Source organism: Mandrillus leucophaeus, unplaced genomic scaffold (genome assembly GCF_000951045.1).
Source record: "Mandrillus leucophaeus isolate KB7577 unplaced genomic scaffold, Mleu.le_1.0 Scaffold198, whole genome shotgun sequence".
Classification (NCBI taxonomy): domain Eukaryota; kingdom Metazoa; phylum Chordata; class Mammalia; order Primates; family Cercopithecidae; genus Mandrillus; species Mandrillus leucophaeus.
In genome coordinates, this window is record NW_012102009.1 from 2,532,122 (window position 1) to 2,550,107 (window position 17,986).

The following is a 17,986-nucleotide window of genomic DNA, read 5'->3' on the forward strand; positions in this document are numbered from 1 at the left end:
CTAGCTGCATGACAAGAAAAACAGGTGGATACTATTTACTTCCTCATTTCCCTGGGGTTGGACTGGATGAATTACTGATGGTTTAGGTAGAGTCTGTTGTTTTGTGGCTGTCTCCCATCAAGTCACATGACTGGACTCCATATCTTACTCCAGCGCAATCTTGTCACCAGGGCCTTGGCCAGGGCTTGTGTCTGGCCAGAATGGCTCCCTTTCTCTACTGCTGTCATTTCGTGCTGCTGTCTGTCTGGCTGTTGCGGGCATCAGGCCTCAACACTTTATGTGTACTTCTCACAGAAAACCTTGAATGCTGCCAGACACATGTGCTCTCTAAGTCCAATAAGCACAGCAAATGCCCCTGATGAAGGACTTCCTTCCTTCTGCCTGAAATGCCTTACTCACGACTCTCGTCCCAGCGTTGCAGTGGCTTCCTCATTGGTCTCCTTGGATGGGTCTCATGACTCAGTTCCTGCCAGGCTCAGCTCTTCTTGGCGATGTCCTGAAGCAGCACCACTCTGATCTGTCACACCCCTGTTTAGAAATATTCAAGTATCTGCATTATCTTCCACATTTCTCAGTTTGGAGCTCAATGTATTCTACAATTGCTTCCCAACTTACCTTTCCAGTTCACTCTCTCTCCACCTCCTGGGCAAACAATAAGTTGGTAAGTTAAGTGCTTTACATTTCATCCTAATGATATTCCTATAAGGTGTATGTTATTATCCCTGTTTTTCAGATGAAGAAATTGAGGCATATTAAGATTAACTTGCCCTAAGTAACCCAGTGTATTTAGTTTCCTGGGGCTGCTGATATTACCATAAACTTGATGGCTTAAAATAACAGAAATGTATCCGTTTCCAGTTCTGGAGTATAGAAATCCAAAAATCATGATGTTGGCAGGGCCACATGTCCTCTGAAGGAGTTAGAGAAAGATCCTTCCTTGTCTCTTCAGCTCTGGTGCTTGTAAACATTCCTTGGCATTGCAACCCCAATCTCTGCATGACCTTCTTCCCTCTCTGTCCCCTCTGTGTCAAAATCTCTCTTCTTTCTCTTATAAAGGCACCACATATTGGAATTAGGGTTCACCCTTAATCCAGGATGATTTCATCCTGAGATCCTTAACTAGTACATCTGCATAGACCCTATTTCCCAATAAAGTCATATTCTGAGGTTCAAGTGGACAAAAATTTTGGAGGAAGACTGTTTAACGCACTACACCCAACAAGTAAGAATTTGAAACTGAATCTCTCAGGCTATCAAGCATCATACATTAACAGCTTAACTTAACGCCCCCCAGAAAGCTCCTGGCCAAATTGGAATTCTCTCATTTTTCTATATAGATTTTTCCCTTTCCTGCCTCTCTGTCATTGCTCATGCTGTTTTCTTTACATAGGCCAATTTTTCCCTTTGTCTTCCTTTCAACCAATCCTACCTGTGGAAATCTTGTGTAGTCTTCAAGATGAAACTCAACATCACTTCCTCTAAGAAGACATCCATGGGCTGGTGCAGTGGCTCACGCCTGTAATTCCAACACTTTGGGAGGCCAAGGTGGGCAGATCACTTGGGGCCAGGGGTTCCAGACCAGCCTGGCCAACACAGTGAAACCCTGTCTCTACCAAAAAACACAAAAATTAGCCGGGCATGGTGGCACCCACCTGTAATCCCAACTACTCAGAGTCTGAGGCAGGAGAATTGCTTGAACCCAGGAGGTGGAGGTTGGAGTGAGCTGAGATTGTGCCACTGCACTCCAGTCTGGGCAACAGAGCACAATTCTGTCTCAAAAATAAATAAATAAATAAATAAATAAATAAATAAATAAATAAATAAATAAATAAGACATTCACTACTACAACAGCCAAGCAAAGGATTTTTCTCCCACCTGAGCTAAACTGCCTTACTGCACATGTCTCCAATGGCCCATATTATCTTCAACCTCATGTTGTAGGTTTCTGTGCAGTTGTCTCCATTCCTGACAACATCTGCTTCCTGCCATTGTTAACCACATTACAAGCACCTTAAAGGCAAAACTGCCTCCTCCCACCATGTGTTCTCCACAGTACTTTTCAGAAGCTGGAGCTCCACAAATTTGCCCAAGTGAATTTAGAATCATCTGCATCTTTCTCTGCATTGAATAGTTCATGTGTTTGTAAGCAAAAACGTAGGATGCTTAAAAAACTCACCTTTCCCCAATGCTCCCACTTTCTCCAACTGGAATTTTTTTAATGGCCTAATTTTCTTTTCCACATCTAACTCAATCATCTTAACAATTTTTTTCATCATTTGAATTTTATCTAATGGATAAAAATCAAGTCCCTTCCTGGTATAATTCTCTCACAATTTCTTTATTTTCTTCCTATCACCAGTGCTACCTCCTTTGGCTTTTCAGGACAAATTTATTACTCTTGAGATCTCTCAGGACGAGGATAACATCTTAGCCATCATTATATTCCTAGCAGCTATTAGCACCTGGGTGTCCACTAATATTTGAAGACTGCACGAGTGTGTGAAGGTGTGGACGCTGCACTAAAGCAGGCAGTCAGAGCTGTCCCTGAGATGATGACTTAACTTTTGCAGGTCTCACATAATCCTTACCACAACGCTATGAGGTGGGCATTCTTCCCATGTTACAGATGGGAAAACTGAGGCTGTGAGATAGTAAAGAACTTGACTCTTGGCCACCCACCCAGTAAGTGATGAAACCAGATTGAAACCCAGGTTTCTCTGACCCCGGAGCTAAAACTCTTAACCAAAAATCCTCTCAGATTGGATTGCAGTCGGCAATATCCTGCCCTGCTTCAAGCCAAAGGAATGTGGTCATGACAACCTTGAACACACCGTTAAACCTGGGAGCCTTGGCATCTATTGGCCATTTGGTTGGGAAGGTCTAAAAGAAGTGATGAGGAAACTTGAAATTGAGAGAAGAGAAAAGTAGTGTAAAGAATATATATGCATTGCGTGTGTGTGTGTGTGTGTGTATTCTGTGTATACGATAATACATGGGGATGAAACAGGCTGTGTTTATAGGAAAGTTTTGGAGATAAGAATATACAAATGACCAGGAGTCACAGGTGGACCTCAGTCCTAGCTCAGACACTTAGCATCTGAACAAACTTGGACCAGTCATTTATCCACCTGAATTAGTTTGCTGTGAGATGGCCTGTTGACCTCACAAAGGCATTGGAAGGATCTATGAAGTTCAAGAAGAAAGTTTGTAGAATCCCAGTATATGCAGTGCACTGCACTGATGAGTGGAAGAGTAAGGAGGAACAGAGTGGTGGTCCCTGATTTGAAGGAGTTTCCATTCAAATTAGGGGAAACAGACGTGTAAAACTAACTCTAAATGATACAGAATGGAAAATGTGCAACCATGGAAAGGAACATCTCTTGAGCTCTTTACTGTATGGTGGGTTAAAAGATGTTAATCTCACAATAGACTTACAAAGTGGGTATTATTAGCAATCCCATTTTGCAGATGAGAAAACTGATAGCTAGAAACCTTTAACCTTTACTCCAAAAGCCACGATACTAAATTCCACAGCCAAAATTCACCCCACATCTATGTAACCTGAATCTTTACTTGTATCATCCATCTCCCCATGCTATTGCCTTGAGCAATTTTAAGATGCAAAGCACATTGAGATGGGAACCTTTGTGCTCAACTTGGAAAAAGGAGGAGAAAGGGCAACAAAAACAGAGCAGAGACCCCCTTTAAAACTGTGTCACTTTAAGGCCAGGCGTGATGGCTTATGGCTGTAATCCCAGCACTTTGGGAGGCCAAGGCAGGCAGATCACCTGAGGTCAAGAGTTTGAGACCAGTCTGGTCAATATGCTGAAACCCTGTCTCTACTAAAAATACAAAAATTAGCCTGGCATGGTGGTGCACGCTGTAGTCCCAGCTACTTGAGGGGCTATGGCAGGAGAATCGCTTGAACCCAGAAGGCGGAGGTTGCAGTGAGCCAAGATCATGCCACTGCACTTCAGCCTGGGTGACAGAGCAAGACTCCATCTCAAAAAAAACAACTGTGTCACTTTAGGGAATGTCTGAAGTCCCATGATTGTCACCATCATTGTGTGTCTGACTACAAACTCAGAAAGCTAGGGAGAAGAGAGTGAAATAGGGTACATATAGGGCCAGAGAAGATGTGAAGGCAGAACACCAGGAAGTTCCATTCCAGCAAAAGGGCTGCATACAGCCACTGGATAGATGCCAAGTGATTAATGTCAAGCCGTATTAATGTCAGAGAGGAGAATTGGGTGAAAGCTTTGCCTGGCTAGATCTCGGGTTGGAAATCACTAGTTTCCTTTATTTTATTTCCCCCTAATCCTTTATAACTTCCTCTAATGCCTTAGTCAAGCTTAAGACCATGAGCCTCCAGGGAGCAAAGCGAGGCCCATCTGTTCAGTCAGGCATTTGCCAGACCAAAAATGTCAATCTGGCTTTTCCTGTAACAGCATTGAGATGACCCCAAATACTTCCCAACGGTATCAGCCAAAAATAACTTTGCATTACCGTGAATCGTGATTCCAAAGCAGAGATGTCAGGGATACCCTTTAAAACGGATAATGACTGGGCTATTGCTGGTGAGAAAAAAGAAAGAAAACAACAGGCATATGTCTCTTTGGAATGTGCTTGCTCTAAAGGCTGTATAAAAATAATCCTAATCATCTTGCTTGGGGAGGAAAACCAATCAAGAATGCCTTTTTTCAAATATTTTCTTTTATTATAAGACATATAGGTAAAAACTTGCATATTTTGAAAAAGATAGAAAATGGTAATAAAATGGATATTTTTCTTATTAAGAAATATGTTCATAAATATGCTTTATCAAATGTTAAAATGGTTATTTTGCAAAATAATAATAAATAGAGCAGAGCTGTGACATACAAGGATCAACCAAAGTACTGGAAGTTTTTATGCTATATGTTTGATAAAAATTCAGACTTCTGATTATACATTAAAAATTGACATTTTGCACTACAGGGTATCAATAATTTTGATTTTAAAAATATTTTTATGATGACTCCATGAATTCAAAACTAATAAAACATAAAAGGTGGTTTGACTAAATAGAATCTGATTCAAGTAATTTTCCCCTAAATAAGAAATTGTAAGATATAATTTTTGAGCCTATAAGGGATACATGTATCAGTTCCCAATTCTACACATCTCGGTGGGCACTGAACAAAAATTGTTTGCCAAGCCTTTGTTTCCAGCAAGGTCCACATTATTTCTTTTCACAGTTTGATGGAACAATAATAGTCACGATTCTGATGAGCCTAGTCCTACAATTCTAGCTCCATCGATCTTAGATTCATAGAAAGTTTTCCCTCCTTTGAAGAAACTCATTAACAACTTTCTTATATTTGTTTATGACCCATTGGCCTCAAAGTCACATATCAGAACACTGGGCAAAATTTTTAATGCAAAAATTTCTTGTTCTAGGCATTCTTTGTAAGCTTTACTTCTCTACTATCCAGAAGAGAAGAAACACATGTGAACACCAAACACATCCTCTAACGAGTCTTGGGTGTTCAAATAGCAAGGTCAGGCTTTTCCTGGAAATAAATACTGACTTTTTACAAAAATCTTCCATTTCCCATGCATCATGTTGCCCACAAGGCTAATACGTCAGCTCCCTGCTACAATGGGGGAAACCACATCTAACAATACTGAAGTATCCAATCTAATATAGATTATTGGTCCCAATGGCCTTCAACAATGTCCATCGAAGGGACATCTGGGTGACTCTGGGTTCCTAGAGTACAGAGAGATCATGGCAGGATTTGGACTTGAGCTTGAAGGCCATATTCTTGTTGTTTTTGGCCACGATCTTGCCCCAGAAGCGCCTGGCTTTCCTGGGCATGCTCTCCTTCCTTTTCTGATAGGCCAGTCGCCGCTCATTCTTCTCCTTGCTGTCCCGCCGGAGGCGCACCTGCCGCACAATGCCCTCAAACAGCTCCTTCACGTTGTGCTGGACAGCTGCGGAGGTCTCGATGAACTTGCAGTCAAACACCACTGCACAGGCTCTCCCTTCTGGGAAGGAAAGAAAGAGGTGAGAGGGGCTGCAGAGCACAGTCCCGCACAGCACACAGTCAAGCTGGATGGTTCTTCGAGGTAACACTAAGTCAGCTGTATATGCAGTGGATAGAGGATGCTGCTGCAGCACGGGCCCTCCCAGGGCATGAATAGAAAATGTCTCACTGGAGGATCCTTGGAAGTAAGGGAGACAGGCTTTAGACCTGGCCCACCATATATTCACTGTCCAAAGGTCCATTTCATCAAATGCAGTAATATTTGTTATAACAGTAAAAGCCATATCCTTAGTTTACTGCAGACTTACAATGTGCCAAGACCAAGGCTAAGTTGTTTATAAACGCTGTTTTCAATGTCCACAACAATCTTGGAAAATACATTATTATCCCTGTCAAATACATGAAGAAACTGAGGGGAGTCTCCTCTGCAGGTGAAGTTCACACAGCCTGTAAGTGGCAGTGAATCCAGGTCTGCTCAGTTCTCAAGCCCACACTCAACTCTTTCTCCTGACCCAGTTTTCAGAATTGGGAATAAGAATTCTACTACTTAGCTTTCCTCTCTTTAAAAGAAAATAAAAATAAAAATGAAAATAAAGCAATAATGAGATATCTTGGGAAAAAATTGAGAATTGTACAAATGTGTAATACAGTTAAATTATACAAGCTTTTCTGTGACAGTCTCAATTGCAAGTATCTCATTGTGTTCAATGATCACGCATCAAGTTTTGGTTTGGAAAAAAAATGATTACTGTAGACAGTTGTGTCCTAGTAGGAAGATATTCCCAAACTAGTATGTACATTGTCTTTATCAGGTGTCTTTCCTCCTCAGCAGGGCCTGGCAATGCAGTATTTTAGTTTTATAATTATATAAGGGATCAAATCTGAATTAGGCCAGTAAAATCTCAAGGGTTGTAAAAGCACTTGGGTGCCCACTCAGAAGACAGAGATTTTCCCTGAACTAAGTATGAAGAAGAATATGTGACCCCCTCAGACTGATGCCTTAAATGAAATTTCAGAAGCCAGGGATGGGGAGTAGGAGAGTAGGACAGTGTTTCTAGGGCTTACAGGAACCAGAGTCAGCCAGAGTAGAATTCTTTTTCCTCAATGAAACTCTTTCTCATGGTTCCCCTAAATCAGAGTTCCCTATCCTTCTTGCATGAAGATGCTACTTTCTTTTCCCTGTACTCTTGGGAATTCCAGGAAACTCCTTAAAAGTGGGAAGATTAGCATCCTGCAGGTAGACCAGATGGACAAAGGAGAGTAACTAGTGTGGAGGAGACTGACTGGGACTGTAGGAGTCTGAGAAACACACCTAAAATTTCACATAGCATCTTTATGAGTTCCTAGATCCAGCCTCGTGGAAGGAGGGAAGAACCTGTGTCTGAAGGAAAATGCATGTGATCCAGTGACTGTTTCTGCAGTATTGGCTCTGCTCCTCTTACCTGATACAGACACTTCCCGGCACCGCACTAAGTCACTTTTGTTGCCAACCAAAATTATGGGAATGTCCTCTGTCTGCCGAGCCCTGCGAAGCTGAATTCGTAGCTCAGATGCCTTCTCGAAGCTCGCTCGGTCTGTGATTGAGTAGACAATCAGGTATGCGTCCCCGACCTGCATGCAGTGGTCGTGGAGCCATTCATTTTCCCCCTAATGAAACAATAAGATCTTCTGTGAGTTCAGTTACGCCAGGGAATGAAGCGTCAGTTTGCAAAAAAACACTATGTGTGTCCTAAAGTACCCTTGCTGACAGGAGGAAGGAAGAAAATCGCTTCCGACTCCCCAAAAGTATTGGTCTTCCATGCCTATAAGATGTCTGGTGGCTGTAAAAATTGCTAGCCTGTCCACTATTTATGCCAAAAAGTTTTTACTTTTCAATATCTTCTACAGCTTGATTTGATAAATTATACAACTACTCTGCCAAACAGCATTTCCAGCTTCTATTTAATCTACCATAATGAGCATTTTCTGACTTTCCAAAAACTCCCTTTTGCCTTTTCCAAGTGATGAGATTAAGAACAGTTTTGTGGGACTAGGAGGGTTTTCAATAAACAGAAGTCTAGCACATAGGTTCTGAAGTTTTTTTTGTTTGTTTGTTTGTTTTTTTGAGACAGAGTCTCGCTCTGTCGCCCAGGCTGGAGTGCAGTGGCTGGATCTCAGCTCACTGCAAGCTCTGCCTCCCGGGTTTACCCCATTCTCCTGCCTCAGCCTCCCAAGTAGCTGGGACTACAGGCGCCCGCCACCTCGCCCAGCTAATTTTTCGTATTTTTAGTAGAGACAGGGTTTCGCCGTGTTCACCAGGATGGTCTCGATCTCCTGACCTCGTGATCCGCCCGTCTCGGCCTCCCAAAGTGCTGGGATTACAGGCTTGAGCCACTGCGCCCGGCCAGGTTCTGAAGTTTTTTAAATCTTTAAAAAGCCAATGTTGAAGACTAGTATTGAGAATCTCAATATCTTCATATAAAATGGATTTATGTTATTTAAAGTAACTGTCCATGCCTGTTTGTATTTTCCCTAAAACAAACAAACTTTTTGGGTGTGTTTTTTAATAGAACTAAAGGCAAGTCACTACAACTTGCTTGTTATTCAGAACTCATTTGTTAATGACCTGTTCCTTAGAACAGTCTCATCCTTCAGAAGTATGCTTTTGATCAAGAAAATGAGCCCACCTCATCTGGAACACCCACTATATAGGACAAGGTCACCCTCATACCAAACAGTTTGTTGAAAGGAAAGCCCTGAAGGAATTTGGAGAGCTACAGGCTCTGCATACCTTATTTTCCCACATATCCAGGAGTATAATTGTTGCACTTTCCCCATCAACCATCAGGGTTCGTTCATATGTATCTTCTAGAAAAGAAAGAACAAAGATATTGGAGTCAGGCGAATATGCAACACTTCTCCATAAGAGGGTCAGGTAGAAAATTATGCTAGAACATAAACTTACTAAATATGCAATTAATTATGTAAGTATACAAATATTTTCAAAGGCAAATTACTATATTTTGTCACCTTCAACAACATTCTACATATAATTCCTCCAGTCCTTATCCAGCAGAACGTCTCTCTTGAACACGTATCACTAAACCACAGGGAGTTTGCATCATTCCTGGACCTTTTGTATGGGAAAATCATTTATGAGGATAAACTTACTTAAGAGCTTTTGACTCAGATTCAATGGTTAATGCCATGGGGAAACATTAACCACCCAGTGAAACTGTAAGCTGCATTTTCCTGAGTCCGTTGTACCTTTCGGTGGGTAGTTACTGAACACTCACTAGCAATTTCAGGAGCTCTGAGCTCAGAGACATTGCTCCTCTTTGGACAAGTGCAAGAAAGAATCTTGAGACTCTCCCTGTTTTGGCTGTAGTTTTCTTCCTTTTCTTAAAAAAATGCTGTTCCCTAGGGCTTGTTTTCCCATCTTGAGTATAACAGAAATGCAGCCTCCAGCTCTACGTGGTAATGGAAACTTTCCTCCCTGCACTTGAGCCCAGATCGTGTGTAGGTGAAGGGCAAACACAGTACAGCGCAATGGGCCAAAACAGTTCCAGCCTGGAAAATCCATGGGGAGCAGGCATAGAAAGGGGCGCAGTGGGATTTCTGCAAGTGGAATTTCACTCATCCCAATACCATTGAGCCCATCCCCACTCTATTTTCACAATGAGGTTTCCTGTTTTGAATTTCATCTTTTGAAAATTATGACTTTCATAATGATTTATCATTTTTCTTCTGGTTCTTTTTGTCTAGGATTTTTTCCCTCAAATATCCACAAGGCCTGTTCCCTTACCTCCCTCTGGGAGAGGTGCTTCCTGGCCATCCATTTAAAATTGCAACACTTCTCTCCCACAGTATTCCTTCCCTGTTTTATATTTCTCCATCTCACCTATTGCCACCTAACATACAACACATTTAACTTACTTATTCTATTATTTTCTGTCCCTCCTGCCCCTCCTCATACTGTTAGGGCAGACATTTGCATTTGTGCCGTTTACTGTGTCCCCCAGCACATTGGTACATTGCTGGTGCACAATAAAGTCTGTGCAGTGAACGAATGATAAACATAGCATTGTGGCTGCAAAAACAAGCAAACCTGAATTGGAATCCAGGTGCCATCACTTATGAACTCTGGGGGTCTACGCCACTTAGGCTCTCTGAGCCTCAGTTTTCCTCATCTGTGCAATGGGATTGATAATAGTACTCACACCTTAGGGCTATGTGACAATTACCTATATTAAGTCTGGGCACAAAGTAGAAACTCAATCAGTGTTAGCCATTATCACTTCTTCAGGTGAAGGAAGCTGGTTCTTACCATACTCAGCACTTCCTCACTACAGATAAATCCTAGCTTAAGAGAGCTACATTGGAACCAGGGCACTTCTTGTTTTACAATAGCGAGGGGTTTATGAAAAACACTGCTCCTGGTTTAATGCTTCATCATCTAAGAACTGGAATCAGGAGAGGTTTCCCTTCCTTACGGAAGGAAAACTTGGACAAATAAGAAGAGAGTTAACCAGGGATGTCCCTGTCTTTCTGTGAGTTTCCCCACCTCCCACAGCGTCATTCTTCTAATCAGTAAGTGTTTGCCCCTGGGGAATTAAAACTCTGTCATGCCTATCGTGTGCCTTCTCACAATACGCAGAAGGAACGAGATCACAGTGGGACTATTTGGATTACGAGGGGTAGAGCCTCACAACCTCAACATGCAAATTAGACAATGCAATGGAGACCATCAGAGCCTGGGCAGCACAGAGCGGGGATGGCCTGACCGCTGCTTCCCTTCCCACCTCAGGGTTCTTAGCTTTTCTCTAAAACCCCTCCCTGCACTCAGACAACTCTTTCAATGATGGAGGAACTTTCCCAGCTCACCACTCAGGTACAGGGAACTTGCTTGAGTGCCCAGTCATTCAAATAGAAACATACTGTGTTCCAATTGCTGATGGGAAAAGAAAACCCAACTTTCTCCTGGCTTAAGAGATATCAGAACAAGTCTAGAGAAAAAGTGGACTAAGGATCACAGCCATGAATGTAGAAACACGATGCTTTGCCGTTCTAGAAGCTTCCTGAGAGCCTCGAGTTTCCTGGCAGGCTCTGATCTTACCTTTGCCTGAAAATTACTGTGTTGGAGGCCTGGGAGGCTAAAACAATCCATCTCCTCTCTGCTCAGCACGTGTGCTCTCCTTTTGATCCCCCACCCCAGTACATGAGTTTAGATACGGCCTCTGGCTATGTGCGCCAGGACCCTTCCAGCACACATGGCATCCCAACTGAAGGCTCTCCCCTAACCAGGTGCAAGCCTGGGAGTAACCAGAGCTCCAGGTTTCTCTTCATCTAAGTTGCTCAGCTCATCTTTTATCCTTTTCAAGTGCTAATCAGGTGAGAAGGGAAGGAAAGGAATACCAGACTCTTGGAGAGCTCTTTGAAATTTGCTTCCGGTAAAGGTGTGGAGAAAGGTTTGGATACTGATTAGCCTCTGTGAAGCTTTTCAGTAATCTGGGTCTGGGGACACCCCCACTTCTTCAGTGCACTGGAAGAAAGCTGGGGTGTCTGTCCACTCTCTATGTAGCAAGAGAACTCATGCTGATGGGGACGGACAGAGGTTCTACAAAGGGTGATGGTGGTCAGTAGCCACTTTCTCTAAACCAGTGTGTCTTTCCTCATTTGATCCCCCTGACAGACTCTCTCCTTAACCAAACTTTAGTCAGAGTCCTCTGAATCCTCTTCTCTACTGGGTCTCCACCCTGGGCTTCCATTTCCATCCTGGCAGAATCCAGCTTTAGCAAGAATCCTGCTAAGTCAATTTAGTGAGAATCCCCCACCTTCAATATCTGATCAAATTCCTCACCCACCACCTCTGATGTCTAAGTCCTTGGCCTGACTTCAGCAAGAATCCCCCCTAACCTTGACGTCTCCTCTTAGTAATTTTCCATCCTCTGACCCCCTCCCACCTGCTCCTTGGCCAAGTGCCCAGTTGTTCTTCTTGTATTTGGAGTTGAGCCCCATCTCTCCCCGCTATTGGGATGCCTATTGCAATGGTCCTGAATAAGGTCTTCCTTACCATGTTAATAATTTTTTTGTTAGCGCCTCTTGTGCTTGGAGGTGAGGCCCTTTCTGCCCGAGACTGGCTCTAGTGCTGTGTGTGGAACCCGCCCAAGTGTTCTCTCACTGTCAGAACCGACTCCTGCAGCACCTCTAAAGTTCCGAGACTCCAGCATCCCTCTCCCTGAAAACTTTCAACTGCTTCCAGCTTTCATAGCTCAGGGCATCCCAAGGAACCTCGGAAGAAATGCCTGCTCTACAAATACTGTCTTCTCCTTTACTGGCCCAGTCCCCTCTGCACAGCTCCAAGGGCCCCAGCCAACAGTGACCAAAGTGGACAGGGGCCACAAGCAAGGAAACCGCCACTTTTGAAAGATAAGCACATCAAAAGGAAATGGTAGATTCAGAATCAGCTCTAACTAATGCTCATTTTGTACTTATTATGTGTCAGGCACCATGTTCCACGCTCAACATGTTATCTCCTTTAATCCTCGTAACACCCTATGAAGGAGGTATTACCCCAATTACACTAATGAGGCAGCTTGAGGAGGCTAAGTGGCTTCTCCAAGAGCACTCACCTAAGTCAGTGTCAGATCTGTGTCTAAACCCATTCATCAAACCCCAAGCCCAATAAGACTTCCATACTTTGCTGTATATATGTGGTGTGCCTTCCCACCTAGCTCAGGGCTTCCAAATCCTACTTGTTCCTAGGGTTCAGCTCAGAGACCATCTCTTCCATGAACCTTATTTTATTTTATTTTATTTATTTTATTGAGATAGAGTTTCACTTTTGTTGCCCAGGCTGGAGTGCAATGGCAAGATCTCAGCTTACTGCAACCTCCACCTCCTGGGTTTTAGCGACTTGCCTGTCTCAGCCTCCTGAGTAGCTGGGATTACAGGCACCTGCGGATTACAGGCACCTGCCACCATGCCCGGCTAATTTTTTGTATTTTAGTAGAGATGGGGTTTTACCATGTTGGCCAGGCTGGTCTTGAACTCCTGACCTCAGGTGATCCACCTGCCTCAGCCTCCCAAAGTGTTGGGATTACAGGTGTGAGCCACCGTGCCCGGCCAACCACGAAGCTCTTAAATCCACAGACAGAAGTAATATTTTCACCTCTGAATTCCCACAGCACTCTCCTTACACCGCTTTCAAGACACCACATCCTATCTCAATTTCTACTTGGTGTATACATTATGCTCCATTGCATACTGTGAGCATCTCTGCAGAAGAAGCCCCATGACTATGACTCTTCGCATGTCCCCGGAGTGCCTCGCCAAGCTCTCTGCTATACATTCAGTAACTTCTTAGGAATGAATGAATGAATGGCATTCAGTGTGTACAGAGAGTCATAAGATTACTGCAGTATAATTATAACAATATCCATCTTTATTAGGAGAAATAATTATGAGAATATTATGTCGATTTTTTTCTTACAGTAGATGCTGATTTAAAAAAAAAATGTAGGGGTGTGCCTTAGAAAACCTTCCTCTTGGCAAGCAAAGCCAACTAGTGATTCCAGCAGGTCCTACAGATTCTCTGTGTAAGAAGCTAGGGAAAGGATTCCCTTTCTCTCTTGTGATTGAACCCAAATCCTGTGTCTTTTCATGGTCCCCTGAAGCCCCAGGATCAGCCATGTGCCTGATGCCCAATCTGCTGTCATATTGGGCATCTATCTCTGTCTCTCTCAACAAAGAAGTTCCCAAAATATCTGGGAAGCCTACCTTTCCAAATTCCAGGTATGAGTCAGTCTTCTTAACATTTTATGCCTATGGGAATAGTACCCTCTGGATACATACCACTCCATTCTAATGGACAAACATTTTTTAAAGTCTACTATCCACTAACTTTTTTCAATTCTTCCCCTTAAAAACAAACCAAAAAAAACCTCCCAGTCGATCTCTTCCTTATGTCAATGCCCAAAGCACTGTATTGTTACTGCTTAAAGTATTAGTTAATGTGATCCTGCTCTGCAACATAGCCACTGACACTTAGCTCATTAAGGAGCATGGTATACCTCATCCATCACCATGTACCCCAGAGCTTAGGACAGAGCCAGCTGCGTGGCTGATGCCCAGTGCGCTGTCATACTTAGTATTTGGAAGCTAAATCCTGGGGCTGCAGGGGGCCATGAAAAGACACAGGATTTGGGTTCAGTCACAACTAGATTTGAATCCTGGTCATGCCATGTACTAGTTTTTTCACCCTGGGAAAGTCACTTGACTTTGTAAGCCTCCATTTCTTCACCCATAAAATAGGTATATTAATGCCAGATTGATTCAAGTATTATCAAAAACATGTGTGGGAAGTACTTAACACAGTGCCTGGCACATAGCAAGTTCCCCAGAAATGGTAAAATGAACTGAACTAAGATTATAAAATCCCAAATTCTAAATCTACCTTCCTTATTGGGTGATTCTGGATAAAGCTCTTGGTCTCCCTGAGACTTAGTTTGCTCATGAGTACAAGAACTTTGTGAAGACCAAAATAAACATGAGCAGATATAAGGCACCTAACAAAGTGCCTCTCCCATTGCAAACATTCACTCTAAATGTCAGTCCCTTCCTCCCATTTCTCTTTCCTAGCAAGTCACCTGGCAGCCTTTACAAAGAAGGAGGGAATCAATTGTACAACACTGGCCCTATTTCTCGCTTTACTCTTGTGAGATTCCAGGAGCCAGGAGAGAAATCAATGTTACATCAATGAGTCATCATTTATAGCCCAGTTCCTGAGCTGCCTCATGAAGCAGTGAACTCCTTGACACTGAGACAGTCAAGAAGAATAAAACCTCCAGATGAGATGGGCTGTGGGTAGTGAGGAATAGTATTAATATGCATCAATGCAGGGGAGAACTGAGTCATCGCTGAGACACCTCCCTACTCTGTGATTCAGTTGTGAGTCGCGACAGAACACAGAACATGTGACTTGGGGAAACACTGAGCAGTGCTTCCTTTATTTCTGTAGCGGTGAATAGGGACACGTAACTACCCTGGTCGCATACGCTCAGACTGAAGCCGTGGCTGAAAGACACTTTATGGACGGCATTGGCTATCAGGATCTTCATATTACTTAGCAGAACATAGGGCTGTACTTTACCCCTAGCTGAAGAATACATGCATTTTGAGATAATGTCACCTCAAAACAGTTTTGGAAATAGGCCAGGTTCCAATCAATAAATAGATGAAATGAAATTGTACAGGGAAAATTGTCTTGAAAAGCTGTCAGACTCTATACAAAGTATCATTGTTATACTTCACATTTTAAAAAATTATTATACTATTTCAAATACAGATTTTGAACTATCTTACACCCACAAAAGTTTCTAATATTGGTAGAAGCAAACTGATCAAGCCATCCTAACAGCTTTTCCAACTGGCTTGTTTTAGGTATAACCATGGAAAAAGGCTGTGCCTATACTGAGTTCCGGGAAGAATGTTCAAGTCAGAGTCAGCAGAAGTCAGAGGTGGGGCGCTGACCCTCTGGCTATGCCCTCTCTAATCAGCCTTTCCCCACCCATTTAGAATTGAAATCTGAAAAATTCCCTTTCTGGCCCAGGTTCAATAGATTTTGGTCCTGTCTACAAGCTTTTTCATTTTATTGCCCTGAGAGCCTGTGCTTGGGCTTTTCTGGAGACTCAGCTCCCCCATCAATTGTCCAAAATGCATAAACCTTAGCTCCCAACTCTGCAGGTAAATAAGCCACCCACCTTCGCTCTTTCTTCCTGGGCCACGCCTGATGGAAAGAAGCCCACTGGGGCTGGGACACCTACCTCCCAGCACCTCGCAGTCGCTGTCCATGCTGTCATGCACACCTGCAAAGATGTTGGCCAGAGTGGACTTGCCCACCCCCTGCTCCCCTATGAGCACCACTCGGTAGTAGGTGTTCCCTGACTCAGAGGAGATGACTGAGTCTGTGGAGTCAGAGGACCAGCTTCGGCGGCAGTGGTCCTCAGGGGCAGCAGAATGGCGGTTTCGGTGGCTGTACTGGTGGGGCTCTTTCTGGACCATCAGATGCCTGCCATCGGCTGGGATGCTCCAGCGCTGCTGCTGCGGCTGCATGCCCACAGTGCCCTGGCGCATGGTGACATTCAGAGTCATCGTTGGGTCCTGGGGAGCAAAGCAGCCAAGATGGCAGCATAAGTAAGCATGAGTGAGAGCTCTGCTCAAATACATGGTCAGTCATCAGTAATATTATATTAGATGAGATGAGAAGCAAGTATCCCTAACATAAAAAACACCAATTAAACAGTCTCCAAAGCCCAACAAGACAGGCTTTCAACTGGACACACACACATACACACACACTGCCCACACTGTCAGTAACCAGCTCCTCAGGCAGACTGTCATTTGCATGGAAAAAATAATACTGTTAACATCAACCACTGCCCATGGGCTTACCCCTTCCTCAAAGCAGGCTTGGATCAAAGAAGAGCTGCACTCGGAGCTGGCACAAAGGCAGCTGGAAAGAACCAGCAGCCTCCAGAGATGACTTGAAAAGCAACAAGTTAATGTTGCTGGGGACCAACTGGTCAGGTTAGCTGCTCTTGTCTAAACTTGGCTCTTAATTGCACCAGTGTCCAGCAGGTTTTGTGCCTCAGTGGGAAACACGTGGCAATGACATCACCCCCACCCCTCCCCACTGCAACCCTGGCTGGACTGGACAGGCACTTATTGGAACTTCCATGTTTAGTAAAGTTGCTTTGATGCTCTCCAGCTGCCTGGAGAGCATCCACCTGCCATTATTGGGGGTAGAGGGGAAATTTTCTGTTTAAAGTTTATGCCTCAGCTGTGCCCTCTTATCCACAGATGCCACTTTTAAAGCATCTCAGCTCCAAACCTAGACACCCTGGCAGAGAAATGATCTGCTCATGTTCAGACCTAGCAAATTTGCACAGAAAGTGCCTCATTCTTAACAAACCACGTCCATTCTCAAGAGTTCTTTAATTCAACTCAGATTCCTTTCTTGAGACAGAGTCTTGCTCTGTCACCCAGGCTGGAGTGTAGTGGCAGGATCACAGCTCACTGTAGCCTCCAACTCCACTTCAGCCTCCCAAGGAGCTGGGACTACAGACCTGCACCACCACGCCCACTAGTTTTTTTATTTTTATTTTTATTTTTTGGTAGAGACGGTGGTCTCACAATGTTGCCCAGGCTGGTCTCCAACTCCTGGGGTCCAGTGATCCTCCTGCCTCGGCTTCCCAAAGTGCTGAGACCACAAGCCTGAGCCACCATTCTCAGCCCCCCTTCTTGAAGCAAATCAGAAGGCTGAAGACTACCCTAAATGATATTCAACAACTTCGCTACAACTTTCCCTTTGCAGACTGCCTCCCCTAGCCGGAAGGTCTGTTTTTCTGGCTACTGGCGACGAAGTGTAAGTACGCACATTGCAATCAGCAAGATGCACAAACAGTGCTCTCCCACCCTCACCCCCACACTCCATACCCCAACACCTCGCCACTAACCAGGACCACTAGCTGGTTTTTTAATCTCAAAAGCAGCACCTCAGTTGGCAGACTTACATTCAAACAACAAATACATAAAGCATCATTAAGGGCTGCCCTCTCTGACCACTCGATCTGTAGGAGGAGGTGACTGTCCTACCGAATTGAACTAAGGAACCTGCTGATGAGAAGCGACATCCTTTGCACTTGAAGCTCTGACCCCCACCAGAAAATCCCAGCGCAGAACGCACGTTTCAGGGGTTCTTTTCTCAACTTCGAAAGTTCTGCGGGCTGGGAAACTCCCACTCTCTCCCTTCTCCGTCCCGGGCCGCCCCCCTTACTTGGCTCGGCCGGATCGGCGTCGGGGCGTCAGCGTATCGCGTGGGTCTGCGCTGGGATACCCGGGCCAAGGAGCGGGTAGTGCTGCGCTGTGCCCGCCGTCCGTGCCCGCCGCCTGCAGCCGCCGCGGCCGGGCGGTTTAT

At 44.2% G+C, this 17,986-nt stretch overlaps 1 protein-coding gene across 2 annotated transcripts; it reads right to left on the reverse strand.

The window, feature by feature from the left end:
• Window positions 1–4,692: 4,692 nt before the first annotated feature.
• On the reverse strand, window positions 4,693–17,986 carry GEM (GTP binding protein overexpressed in skeletal muscle). Of its 2 annotated transcripts, none has more exons than XM_011978643.1 (5): window positions 17,731–17,986; window positions 15,834–16,170; window positions 8,801–8,877; window positions 7,473–7,677; window positions 4,693–6,031 (listed from the first exon to the last, which is right to left on the reverse strand). In XM_011978643.1, exons 2-5 carry the CDS (start codon window positions 16,159–16,161, stop codon window positions 5,754–5,756), a joined length of 888 nt encoding a protein of 295 aa, XP_011834033.1. In that variant the 5' UTR covers window positions 16,162–16,170; window positions 17,731–17,986; the 3' UTR covers window positions 4,693–5,753. The 2 variants fall into 2 exon arrangements, with proteins under 2 accessions (XP_011834033.1, XP_011834035.1); XM_011978645.1 differs by having other exon boundaries at window positions 17,846–17,983.